This window comes from Scomber scombrus, chromosome 21, assembly GCF_963691925.1.
Source record: "Scomber scombrus chromosome 21, fScoSco1.1, whole genome shotgun sequence".
In the NCBI taxonomy this organism is placed as follows: domain Eukaryota; kingdom Metazoa; phylum Chordata; class Actinopteri; order Scombriformes; family Scombridae; genus Scomber; species Scomber scombrus.
The window spans coordinates 8440202-8452040 of record NC_084990.1 but is presented as its reverse complement, the minus strand read 5'-3'; the positions used below and the strand labels follow the sequence as shown (position 1 = coordinate 8452040).

The 11839-nt window shown below is 38.7% G+C and overlaps 2 protein-coding genes across 3 annotated transcripts; both read right to left on the bottom strand.

The window, feature by feature from the left end:
* Positions 1–1387: 1387 nt before the first annotated feature.
* LOC134003202 (transmembrane protein 238-like) lies at positions 1388–4319 on the bottom strand. The gene has a single exon (XM_062442329.1). It carries the CDS (start codon positions 4185–4187, stop codon positions 3693–3695), a length of 495 nt encoding a protein of 164 aa, XP_062298313.1. The 5' UTR covers positions 4188–4319; the 3' UTR covers positions 1388–3692.
* Positions 4320–7444: 3125 nt separating this feature from the next.
* rsl1d1 (ribosomal L1 domain containing 1) lies at positions 7445–11308 on the bottom strand. 2 transcript variants are annotated; one of them, XM_062442327.1, is made up of 9 exons: positions 11245–11308; positions 10836–10975; positions 10569–10707; positions 10044–10192; positions 9062–9163; positions 8589–8682; positions 8204–8329; positions 7910–8092; positions 7445–7789 (listed from the first exon to the last, which is right to left on the bottom strand). In XM_062442327.1, exons 1-9 carry the CDS (start codon positions 11281–11283, stop codon positions 7649–7651), a joined length of 1113 nt encoding a protein of 370 aa, XP_062298311.1. In that variant the 5' UTR covers positions 11284–11308; the 3' UTR covers positions 7445–7648. The 2 variants fall into 2 exon arrangements, with proteins under 2 accessions (XP_062298311.1, XP_062298312.1); XM_062442328.1 differs by having other exon boundaries at positions 7445–7786.
* Between the last annotated feature and the right edge of the window lie 531 nt (positions 11309–11839).

The following is an 11839-nucleotide window of genomic DNA, read 5'->3' as shown; positions in this document are numbered from 1 at the left end:
GCTAAACTAAACTTATTTATAAATACAAAGAACAATGACAAAAGAGACACACAAAATGTGCAGAACATTTCAGCACCCATCATCAGATAATAATCCCATAAAAAGAAAATATAAAAGAAAAAAACAATATGAAGAATGAATTAGGCATAATGAATTAACTGTGCGGACAATTTATTTTTAAATGTTTCAAAATATAGCAAGTTCTTCAAAAAAATATGTAGCTTGGCGATCCATATCTGTACACCACCATATCTGAGATAATAGGGTTTTCACACCCAAATCAATCAGATCAGTTTATTTTCATTTCATTAAATTGTCCAATACAAGCACAGGATATGTTTTTACTGTGTTGTCTTCAGTGTGCAACAGCCCCATATGCTTGTGTTGGACAGTTTAAATGGAATAAAAAGAAACTATGTACTTGATTTGGGTGTGCAAACCCCGTTTTGTGCTTTGGACTTTGACTTTAGTTACCCCAGCTCTACCTTACCTCTACCATGTTAAGTTGTGTGGGTATGTTTATGTTATGGGTGATAAGTGAAAAACATTAACCTGTTAGTTACTAAATATAAATGATGGATCTGCTGAATATTCATATACTGAAAAACATACTGGGATGATTCGATGTGAGGGGGAATAGGAAGCAGCAAGAGAACAGTTTATCACACTAAAACCAGCAGAACAAATGGCTTTGTTTTAGAGAACAGCCATAAAGCAAGGTGTGACATTTCATTTTGTCTCAAAAGCTGAAGTAATTCAGACAAAGCCACAGTGGACAGAGATACTGATTCATGGATATCAGATGACCTGATCAGTGGGAATCAGATGACCCGATAAGTTCATCATAGTGTGTTGAAATCTGCCCTCTGATCATAGTCATATCTAATCTAACTTGTGTTTAAGTGTCTGTGTATATTCCAACAAGTCCTCATCACTTTTCTTGAAAGAACAGTCTTGTATGTTCATATCTGTGTGTGCTGCAGCTTCTTACAAAAACACACAGTCACACCAGAGCTGGAGTAAGAGATTGCTTTTAAATGAAGACAACACTTTCTTCTTTCAGTGCTTCACACATGAAGTACAAAAACATAATTTTGAAAGAACTCTGAGCATTTATTGGGCTCTTTTAGTCAATAAACTGACATATGAATATTCACACTATGTGGTGCTTTGCTTTCACATGGTTAACTCTGTTTCTGTTCATTTACATATTTCTAGCACATATAGGAAATTCAACATTACTGTAAAATGATGAATCAGTGAATAGTTATCATAACTTTTAACCAGGTTGGGAAAGAAACAATAGAGAATTCAGAAACCCCACCAGCTCAAAGCCCCCCCCCCCCCCCCCCAATCTATGTTATTGCATCAGATTAGATATACTATATACAGGCTAAAAAACTACAGCAGAGGTAGTTTAATTTCCAGCTCTGTAACACAGTCTTGATTTTTTGTAAATCAATACAGAGCCCTAACCCTGGGGCCTTAAAGCCAACTAACACATTGTATGTAGTTTTGTGTGTATAAATAAACTTGATTTGATTTATATGAGAATCTTTTAACATCTTATATAATAGGTCATTCACTGCACATTAGATTCAAGAAAGAGAAAGACATTAAACCCAGTGTATATTCATAGTACAATTTAGGTAAGAAATTAAATAAATTGTTATTGTACGCAGATGATACATTGGACTCTCTTAATAGTTTCTCACAAATATCCGGCTATAAAATGAACTGGACCAAATCAAAGGTTATGCCCATATCAAAACCTGGGTATTCATCTTATGGGCAACATTAGAAAAATGATACAGTCTAATCTCCAACTAATCATATGAAACATTGAGTGCTTTTTACATAACTTGAGTGAACTGAATATATTACTATTGGGTAGGGTTAACACTTCACTCAAAACCATATAAAACATCTAAACCAAGCTGTGCCTTTAGACACCACACAAAACCCATCAAATACACTGATACACTACAAAATAGCCATTACACACTGAATGTTTAATTCCTCAATATGCTGTTTTTAGTGAAAAAGAAATGTTCTGTAAATATATGCAAGAGTGTAATTAACAACATGAATTTTTTTTTTTTAACTGTTTGGTCATAAAGAAAGAAACCACATCTATTCTGCCTCAGGTCTTTGTGGATCCAAAACAAGGGAACTGACCCATGTGTTCCAGATGTGATGACTTGAGTTAGTGATATTGAATGCCTTGAAACATGGTGATGGTGTTTATAGTTTTGAGAAATAGGTCTGTCTTTTTAGATGGTTTGGGATGTTTAGTTAACAGGCCCAGTTTTAGTGTGTAGGCGATTAAGTTAAACTGTAATAAAAATGGTTATAATACAAAGGTCAACTATATAATTACTGCACTTGATAACACTCTGCCTTTCTGCACACCTCCTATAATAATAAAAAATGTGTTGAATTGTTTAGATGTCAAAGGAAAAGCCTTTCTTTAATTGCACTAAACTATACTCAAAGACATCAGGGGACTCTCCCTTCCTATAGGTTAGATTTGTATCATTTCATTTATATTTATACTTATATGAAGACTGTCACATTTATCTTTGAGTATCCATAACAATATTGCAATCTGGCAAGTACAGATTTCTGATATCTCCAGCTTAGGCATTGCCTCCTCTCACTGCTAAGATCTGATCTCGCCGCAGTCTCTGAAATTCAAAGCCAACTACAACATGTCAGCCTTAAAGAGCGGGGGCACATTAATTTTCTATGACTTCATCAGACATGCCATTGTCTTGGGAGACAGATATTGGTGGAATACACTGAACAACAACAATGGAATGAAGCTGTACTGCATTTCACCAAGATCCTTAATCATTACCACTGGACCCCAAGCAGAATGAATAGACCCAAATCAAGAGATGATTTATGTTGGCATTGTCATCAAGTTGGAACAATGATAAACATGCTATATAACTGGGACATGGTTAATGATCTATGTGCCTGATATGCATTTTAAGTCAAACTGTACAGGTGCTGTAAAATGTATAACTCCCGGACATTTTTCAGTGAAGTTTAGTGGTAAAACTTTACGAACTTTAACATCTATTAACTAAATAGTGTAACGGCAGAAATAGATTCACTTTATTTATATGTATTTTGCTTACAAGTTAAAATAGATGCCTTGCAACTATCTATCCTGGGAACTCAACAGCCTAAGTGAGTGTGTCTGTACTTTTGGGGACAAATTTCAGACCTGGTACCAGTTCATTGGGGATGGTTTGTCCAATTGGGAATAAAGCTGTGTCCCCAATTGTGGGTCAGTGGTTAAGGTTAGGGTTTGTCTCTAGGAAATGAATGTAAGTCTACGTAATGTCCCCAAATGTATCTTTAGCTATATATATATATATATATAATAAACAAGAAAAAACATCCTTCAGATAATATATCCATATAACAAATATAACAAAATACTGACTAACGAGAGAGCTATGGTCATTTGCAGCACTGTGTTATGGTGTGCAAGGTTTAAACCTTATCAGTTAGATAAGAGCATGTGGATCTTATCTAGACAAGACTTCATTGCTGTGTAATCATTAGCATATTAGCAGAGCAAACACAAAATCCCTTTCAACAGAATAAACTAATGAGAAAGGACGCAAATATCCAAGATTAGTGTCTCTTGGTGTTATTAAAAGTCTTTGATGGTTAGTTCAAATTGACAGCGGCTCTCTCACAAGTTCTTTTGATGAGGAGGTAAAGGAGGAGTCGAAGATAGTGGAGAGCGAAAATTCTGTGCTTGGCGGCTGTCCAATGTTTGAAGGTCTGTTGTTGCCCGTGGGGCCCTCTCTGAAGTGTCCACCATTCCTTCTGAAAGAGTTCCTGAGCCCATTGGAGAGGCTCCTCACAACCCGGCTGATTCCACGTTTCTTCAGTTTCATCAGGCCCACGTCATCCTCAAGCTCCTCAGGAGGTACGTCAATGTTCCCGGAGTACCAGAACACCCACCAGATCAGGCTGAGGAAGATGATGATGGCCCCGGCATAGATGAACAAGTCGTGGATAATCAGGCCTCCAAACACCCCCACCATCATGATGAACACACCGAGTATGTCGTGGGCCACTGCGAACCAAAATGAGCACTTGCAGCGTCCAACTCCTCCATACGTCATCTCCATGACTGGCTCCAACTGGACAACTGTTGACATGATGACAGCAGAGGTCCTCCAAACCAAAAGCTTTCTGTGAGGCTTTTCCCCAAAGTTAATCCAGATGTGGAAACAAGAAACAACAGCAGGTGCTGACAGCTGCAGGACAGCGGAGCCCTGACTGACTCACTGACTGACTGACAGAAACACATGAAACAATCTGCAGTGACAATGATCAAAGTACAACGAGTGCGAGCGGTTATCAGCAAGAAGCCACACCAGACTGGTGACTGTGAAACATCCAAGTTTCAAAGTAAACAGTTGCATCATTAATGACAAAAAAATAGTGTTTGCACTCTCATAGGATCAAAAAGGATCATCTTCTCATTCAAGCTCCCTGGCTGTACCCTTTCCGTCTCTGCTTCTCTTTGAGTATGGGGACCCACACCAGCCCCACCACCACAAACATCAGCCCTATGGACAGACAGGCGGAGGATACAGAGCGGGGCGCCTCCGTCACCCCTGAGGACTGAAGCAAGAAAAGGATTGCGCCCGCAGCAGACATCAGAGACCCCATCACCATCGCGATGATAGGCTTGTGGAGGTATGACCAGCCCGGGGCCACTCGGGCGCCTACGTGAGGGTCTGGACATAGGCTTTGACTGCCGGAGTCATCTGGAAATGAAGTTTCTCCAATTGCTTCCATGGTTGCTTCACAGAAAGATGCCTGGGTCCGCTTTGTTTCTTCCCTCTGAGAACCTTTAACACATGAATAATTAAAGAAGCAGCCACCGAACGTGCATACCTCTCCAACTTTCCTCCTTAATTCTGTATTGAGTCGTCCTGTTCTCTCACTCAGTCCCTGATGAAATCAACTGTAAAAACGCAGCCACCTCCCAGCAGTCACATGAAGAAGATACATCATCTTTAGGATCACCAAGCGAGTGTCTGCGTGATGCATCGCTTATTCTCTTGCCCAGAAACCTGTTAACACACTGTAATTCCAGATGGCCCGCCACACCCACACAGCAGAGGGAGGGCCTGGATGAATACACAGACCCATCCCACCTGTTGACAACAATATCATCGAAAACCATTGGCTGGCCACATCTACTGATCATCTTGTCACCACCAAAAACACACTGTACACTGAATCCTGGCTCCTAGAAACATGTAGAAAAATCCACCTTCTGATTCACCAGATCAGTTTGTGGACAATATTATAGTTTGGTCATTTCGCTACAGAGAACATTCAAGTGTTGTAAATATGAAATACCCAATAAAACATAATAAAAGTAATTTGCCCCCATGTAGCAGGGAGTAGCAGGCAGCAGCTGTACAAGCCTGAGCATAATCCCATTAACAATAGGCATGTCATTGGATACAGCTAGCAGCTATACATGCTCCGCTCTGATGGCCAAATTTACTGTGAGCAAACACTTCCCAAGGCTAATACACCTCAGATGTTAAAGCAAACTAAACAGGCCATATTTAATAGCTCCATGACATTTAGTACAATGTATAGCCTTCACGAGGTGATTCTGAAATAACCTTTAACGTGAAACCTTGTCTTGCAGATGTAAATGGGCAGATCTGTTTAAGACACCTACAATAAGTGAAACTAATTATTCAGCCACTAAAGCTAAAGGCATCATAATTCAGTAAGATGCATGATTATTCATCTTTAGTGAGTCTTTCTGCTACATCATGATGTGTCAACTCCTATATTGGGAAATGCTATTTTGAGCATATGTAACCACAAATTGCTTAAATCAGTGATGATTTACAAGACTGGTGTAGCTAACCAAAGAGAAAAGGTGGTGGTATTTTCATGTTATAGACAATATCTTAAAGGATAGTTTCACAAGACAACAGTCAGGTGTCTACTGTAAGTGAATTGAAACAGGTTTTTCTCACTGTAATGATTCCTGTGTTCATACTGAACATTAGAAGATCCTCTTCAATTGGGGGACAAAATCCACAATTCTTCATTATCCACGGTTCTCGTTTTGAGAAAAAATGTGTTTAAAGGTTTGTCTAAAGATAATATGAGGCTTCAGATGCCTGAATTAGTCATAATAAGTTAATATCCTCCATAGTTTGACTTTTTTTAGTAAAAAAAAAAAAAGTTTTCCTGTTCCGCTGCAGGGGAGGTATCATAATAAAAAGCTTTAATTTTGAAAGATACTGATTTTATTTGACCAATTTGGACAATTGAACCCACATATTAGTTTAAAATAAACTTCTTTATTTATTACGATGGACTCTTAATGGTCAGTATGATTACAGAAACAGGAACATGTGTCAACAATCATTTGAGCACCTGAATGTTGTTTTAAGAACATTTTGAAAAATTATGAACCTATCCTCTAAGTTCTTGTAAATTGTAAAAGCTTAATTCATTTTTTGTTTTAAAAGTGCCCAACCCAATAGTATGTACCTTCTTAATAATCTACACTCATGTGGAACGTAAGCTACGATGAGCTCCCTCCATTGTTCCTTAACATTGGCAACATGTTGAATTCCCCAAAAGTAAGTTGAATTTTTTCTTTACCAAGCCTCTTTTTTTTTTTTGTCTTCTTCATTGATGAATCCATCTCAGGGCAACATTTGGGAAGCAGCCTGCCTCCATTTGAAACAGATGGCACAGATTTCACAATCGCCTTATTTCGGTGATAATGTTCTTGCTTTTGTTTTTTTCTGTATAATTCTGGAGGTGGTGATCTTGTTAGGGTCACAGACTTCTCAAGCATTCATCAACCATTTTATCAGCTTTGGTTTCCTGCCAGGACTCCTGGTTGTAGGCTGTATCGCTTGAAATGTAAGATTTTGAGGAAAAGGCGGTCTGCACTTTCTCCAATCTCTCTGTCCTTGCTGATAACTTTGCCTTTGTGAGTGCAGTTGCCAAAAAATAAAATCTATTAAAACTGCTGCTAGGAGTCATTTATTTATGTGCATTGTCTGAGTTTTGTTGATGTTCAGACCTGTTTACTTGGCAAAATCTCAAGCTTGTCTACTTGTTTCTTTTGCATGCTGTAGTTGTGGCAACAGTGGCTAGATCACAGACAAAGCTGCCTGAACAAGGTCCACTAAAGCCTCTGGCTATATCTGCTGTGGTGTGGGACACGGTCCAATCCACGATGAGGAGGAAGAGGACTGCTGAGAGGATGTAAGCTTGTCTCACTTCAGTCTTAGTGTGGAACCACTGAGAGGATTTTACCCATTATGACATTGCAGTCAGTTTTCATATAATGATTAAAAATTCAAATTCCAACTCAGTATGCAGAACATCAATTCTACTGAATATAAGTACTCACTGAGCGTCGTAAGCATTTTATTCTTACAAAGCATGTAGAAATCACAACATAACCATAGATATTTTCCCAATAGAAACGTTTATAATTTGCTTCAGTTGAGCAAACAAAACAAAACTGAATATAGCCACCAATCACTCTATAAACAATCTGCGCCTAAATACTGTGTCAAAAGTCCATGTTGAAAAGGTGATGTGCCACTGACGGTTATTTCACTTTAGGCACTTTCCTTTTTACTTTGGAGTCACTCTTGCCAGCCTTCTTGGTCATTTTGCCTTGAGCTTTTGCTCCTTTCTTCACTGCGGCAGGTCTGGGTGCTTTCTTCAGCTGCTTCTTTTTGGAAGACTTCTGCAATAAGAAGACAAAATTATTTCAAGCACAGAATACTCTGGATTTTTTCCAAACTGTCAGATGAAATACTTTAAGTAGTTTAAGTGTTTAAATCTTGTGGCTGTGAGCAGTACTGACCTCCAGTTTGCGCTTTTTGCTCGGCGTTTCTATGGGAACCAGCTGTGGGATTTCTTCTTCCTCCTCCCCCTCCTTTTTCTTTCCCTTCGCCGCCTTCTTCCCCTCTGCCTTTCCCTCTACGGTGATGTCTGTTTCCTTTACGTCCTCTGTGCTGTTCTTTGCCTGCTTTTTGGCAGCACCTCGCTGAAATTAACAAAACACGCAAGATTTTTATTTTGCAGAGTATTCATTTTACAAGTGCTTTCAATAAATATGGCTCAAACAAAAAATTATAATTTTTTAAAAAATTCTCACCTTTGCTTTGAGAGTCTTCTTCTGTGCTTCATCCAGCACGGTGAGGTCGCTCAGGTCTGAAGTGTAGATGGGCAGCGCCACTGAGGTTTGACTCTTTAAGTGGATAACCTTCACCAATGGTCCTTTCTACACACAGTAATGACAGAATTTATCAGTGAAAACAAGCCAAAATGATAACATTTGCACATTTTAATTTGGTGTGTAAGTGCTTAACCTTGTAAGAAAACGTGAACCGTGGTGAAATACTGAATTGTCAACATTAAACACATTTTTATGAGTGAATTAAGGGAATTTTGAAGTTGATTTTCTTCTCCTAAACAATTTGGTCCTTTACTGATCTTTGGTGTATTTGCCAAACTGGATAAACACAAGATAATTCTCTCACCATACGCAGTTTGGCCACCACTGTTTGAACAGCAGCCTCGATGTTTTCTGTCACCTCATCTGCCGTCATGCCGGAGTGAGCAATACGAGCCATGCTGCAACACAAACCACCATGTGAGATAATGCCGAGTTATGGTGTGAAAATCTAAGGTGATATTGTACAGTAAACAGGGATTGTAATAGTTCATATGAGCTAGACATTAGATATTGTGTATCAGAGTTGTAGAGACAGGCTCCATGGGAAGAGGAGGTCCATCTGGATATACAGTGAAGTTCCTATGGCACCAGCGTTTGCCCGAATCAAACACTGAACACAGTTTGAAAGGGTTGCTGTTGGTGCTATTAATTATACAGCGAGAGATACATATTTTTAAAAAGCTGCATAAAAGACAGGCTGCGCACACACACACACACACAGGTGATTAAACCAGCCTCGACTTATATTAGGAACATGAGCAGTAGAGAAAGTCTCACCAGCAGCAGCCCTTGTTTGTGACCTTCATGTTGGTGCCCTGGATGACTCTGTGGATGTCTCTGGCCAGCTGTTTGCTCTGCAGGTTCACAGACAGCGGCTCTCTGGTGAAGACAGGAACATGGTAACAATGCAGCCACAACATACAAACACACACCAAAAATCCAGCAGTGTCCCAGTCTATCTGAACTGGTTGACTGGAAGCGAAACACAATACAATTACTGCTCAATGCTTTGAATCAAAGAGTTTTTGCTCATTTTAAATAGCCTTCATTTATAGTCTTAAAGCATATAATATACTGTTTTTTCCCCAGGACAAAACCACTCAGAAATACCACTATTTTACATGTTAGTAGTATTATACATGCACTACAAGACGTTTCATGGAGAAAAAACAACAAAAAAAGGAACATTTCTAAGCAGGGATTTACATTTTTTATACAAGCTAGACGTTAGATATTGTGTATCAGAGTTGTAGAGACAGGCTCCATGGGAAGAGGAGGTCCATCTGGATATACAGTGAAGTTCCTATGGCACCAGCGTTTGCCCGAATCAAACACTGAACACAGTTTGAAAGGGTTGCTGTTGGTGCTATTATTCTACATTAAGAGATACATATTTTTTAAAAGCTGCATAAAGGCAAGGCTTCATTTATTTCATCACAAATTATTCAAAGTGAATAATTTTGATGATAAACCAAGATCAGTTTGGTTCTATATTTTCAAGTGGACTTACTGATGTTTATTTATTATAGATTCCAGAAAAAAAAAGTATTGATAAGAGTAGGTTCCACTGATGTTTAAGGTGTGTATGTTTGTGGATTCTGGTTTGAGTTATGGTTTTGAACTGTCAAAAATTAACATCCGACAAATATCCTGCACAAAATATACCATAAAGTTGTTCAAGTCATGTTTGTGGTGGGATTGTTTTGAGGATACGGAGTTACTGAAGGCAAAACACAAGTAACCGCAACATAATTCTTACTTCTTCCTCTCGTAGAAATGTTTTCCGAGATGGGAAGGCAGCAGGCGGCGGATGCGGTCGTCGGAGAGGAACATGTCGAAGTTACCCAGCAGACGGCGTTTGGCTTCAAATGGTTTGTATTCTGTCTTCAAGGTCTTGTAGGGGATGATCTGCCCCGGATACAGAGACACATCATGTTTAACACTTGATGCTAAGAAGACAATTTTGTACTGCTGTAAAATCTTGCGAAGATATAATGAAAGTGCAGATGTTACGTTTGTCTTTTGTCTTTGCTTCATAGAAGATATTAATTGAAATAAAAATCATCATTCAGATCACTGTAGTGTTTAGATTCTCTGTACTCTATCTATAGACAGATGATTAAGTAGAGTGTGAAAGGTAAATGTATCTTTTTTTATATATAATAAACAAGAAAAATCATCCTTCACATAATATATGCTCCTTATTTGAGCTGATCGGAGTGTTCAAGCTCAACTGATCAAATCAGAAGGTGTCAGCGCTCATTAAGAATGGACTGGTTGATACCTCAGTGATGTTTTTGACGCCCCTCTCCTCCAGCAATTTCTTATAAAACCTCTGGGTCTGGTCTGTTGTCATGTTGGGCTCATCTCTGGTGAACAGGCAGACCTCCTCTGCCTCTGATCGCTGGCCATGGGGCAAGGGACTGAGGACAGGATGGTAAACACAAGAATGACATTTAGGGACATAATAAGCACATATCAATTAAGTATCTGGTTGAGAAATGCAGGTGAAGCATGAAGGCAGCTTCATGTTCTTGTCTGGTGGACTCACATGCGGATGGTCTGTGCTTGTTTAGGGATTTTCCAGAAGGTGAAGAGCAGGCTGATCTGCTGAGACTCGTCCAGGAACAGGGAGGCACTGGTGGACTTAGTTTTTAGGAAAGCCTGCAGAGCTTGGACGGCTTTTTTCACCTGCAAGACCAATTAATGTCATTACATGTCAATTCAATACAAACAAAGAGAGTTTATAGAAGTATTTTTAACAGTATCGACGGGATTCAGACTTGTTACAGTGCCACTGTGAATTAGCTTCGTGGCTAAACTAGTCAAAGCTACCGTGTTAGTTCGTTATTTAACTTCTAGCTGCTGTCAACTCATCATTTATTTCTCACAAACATATAAACAAACTTTTATTTGCCAAATTTTGAACTCATTTAAGCAAAAAGACGTATTTTTTTTACCTGCGACCGGTCCAACGCCAACTCTGTTTTTTCAGCCATGCTGTCTTCTCTGCTTCACGTGTGCACCACCGCCACGCATGCGCAGTAGCTTTGCCCCGACGTCACACAATACAAACTGAAACTTTATTAGTAAGAGGAAACTGAAACAAAACAGGCACAAACCCTGCTAGAAAATGCTTTTAAAAACGTATGTTTACTATACTTTTACATAAGATAAGATATACTTTAAAAATGTCAGAAAATGTATTGATTGAAATCAGTTGTACATTTTGTTATAGCTCCCTTGAGACTCATTTTGGTCCTTTTGTGAGACTCTTCTAGAAAAACGTGTATGTTTTTATCAGCAGCCTTATCCATCTATTGATGAATTACTTTGGAAAGATGCAGTTTTGGAATACTAGAAGAAAACTATATTAAATTATCAGCTATACGTTACAAATATTTTTATTTTATCAGCTTTATTTCAGTCATAAAAGCAAATTCACAGATAAAAATATTAACTAAACTTTCTAAAAGGAGGTCAAACAGTATATTGCTTCAATTGAATTTTTCTATGATGTGAAGGCTGTAAAAACTATTAAAGCCTATTTTTTGT

What these genes read in the sequence shown, in the direction of transcription:
- LOC134003202 (XM_062442329.1), bottom strand. Translation starts at nt 4,187, where the DNA reads ATGTCAACAGTTGTCCAGTTGGAGCCAGTCATGGAGATGACGTATGGA.
- rsl1d1 (XM_062442327.1), bottom strand. Translation starts at nt 11,283, where the DNA reads ATGGCTGAAAAAACAGAGTTGGCGTTGGACCGGTCGCAG. An exon ending in TGGCGTTGGACCGGTCGCAG is followed by an intron (nt 10,976 to 11,244) that starts GTAAAAAAAATA and finishes TTGGTCTTGCAG; the next exon opens with GTGAAAAAAGCCGTCCAAGC. An exon ending in GCAAAAAGCGCAAACTGGAG is followed by an intron (nt 7,790 to 7,909) that starts GTCAGTACTGCT and finishes TTCTTATTGCAG; the next exon opens with AAGTCTTCCAAAAAGAAGCA.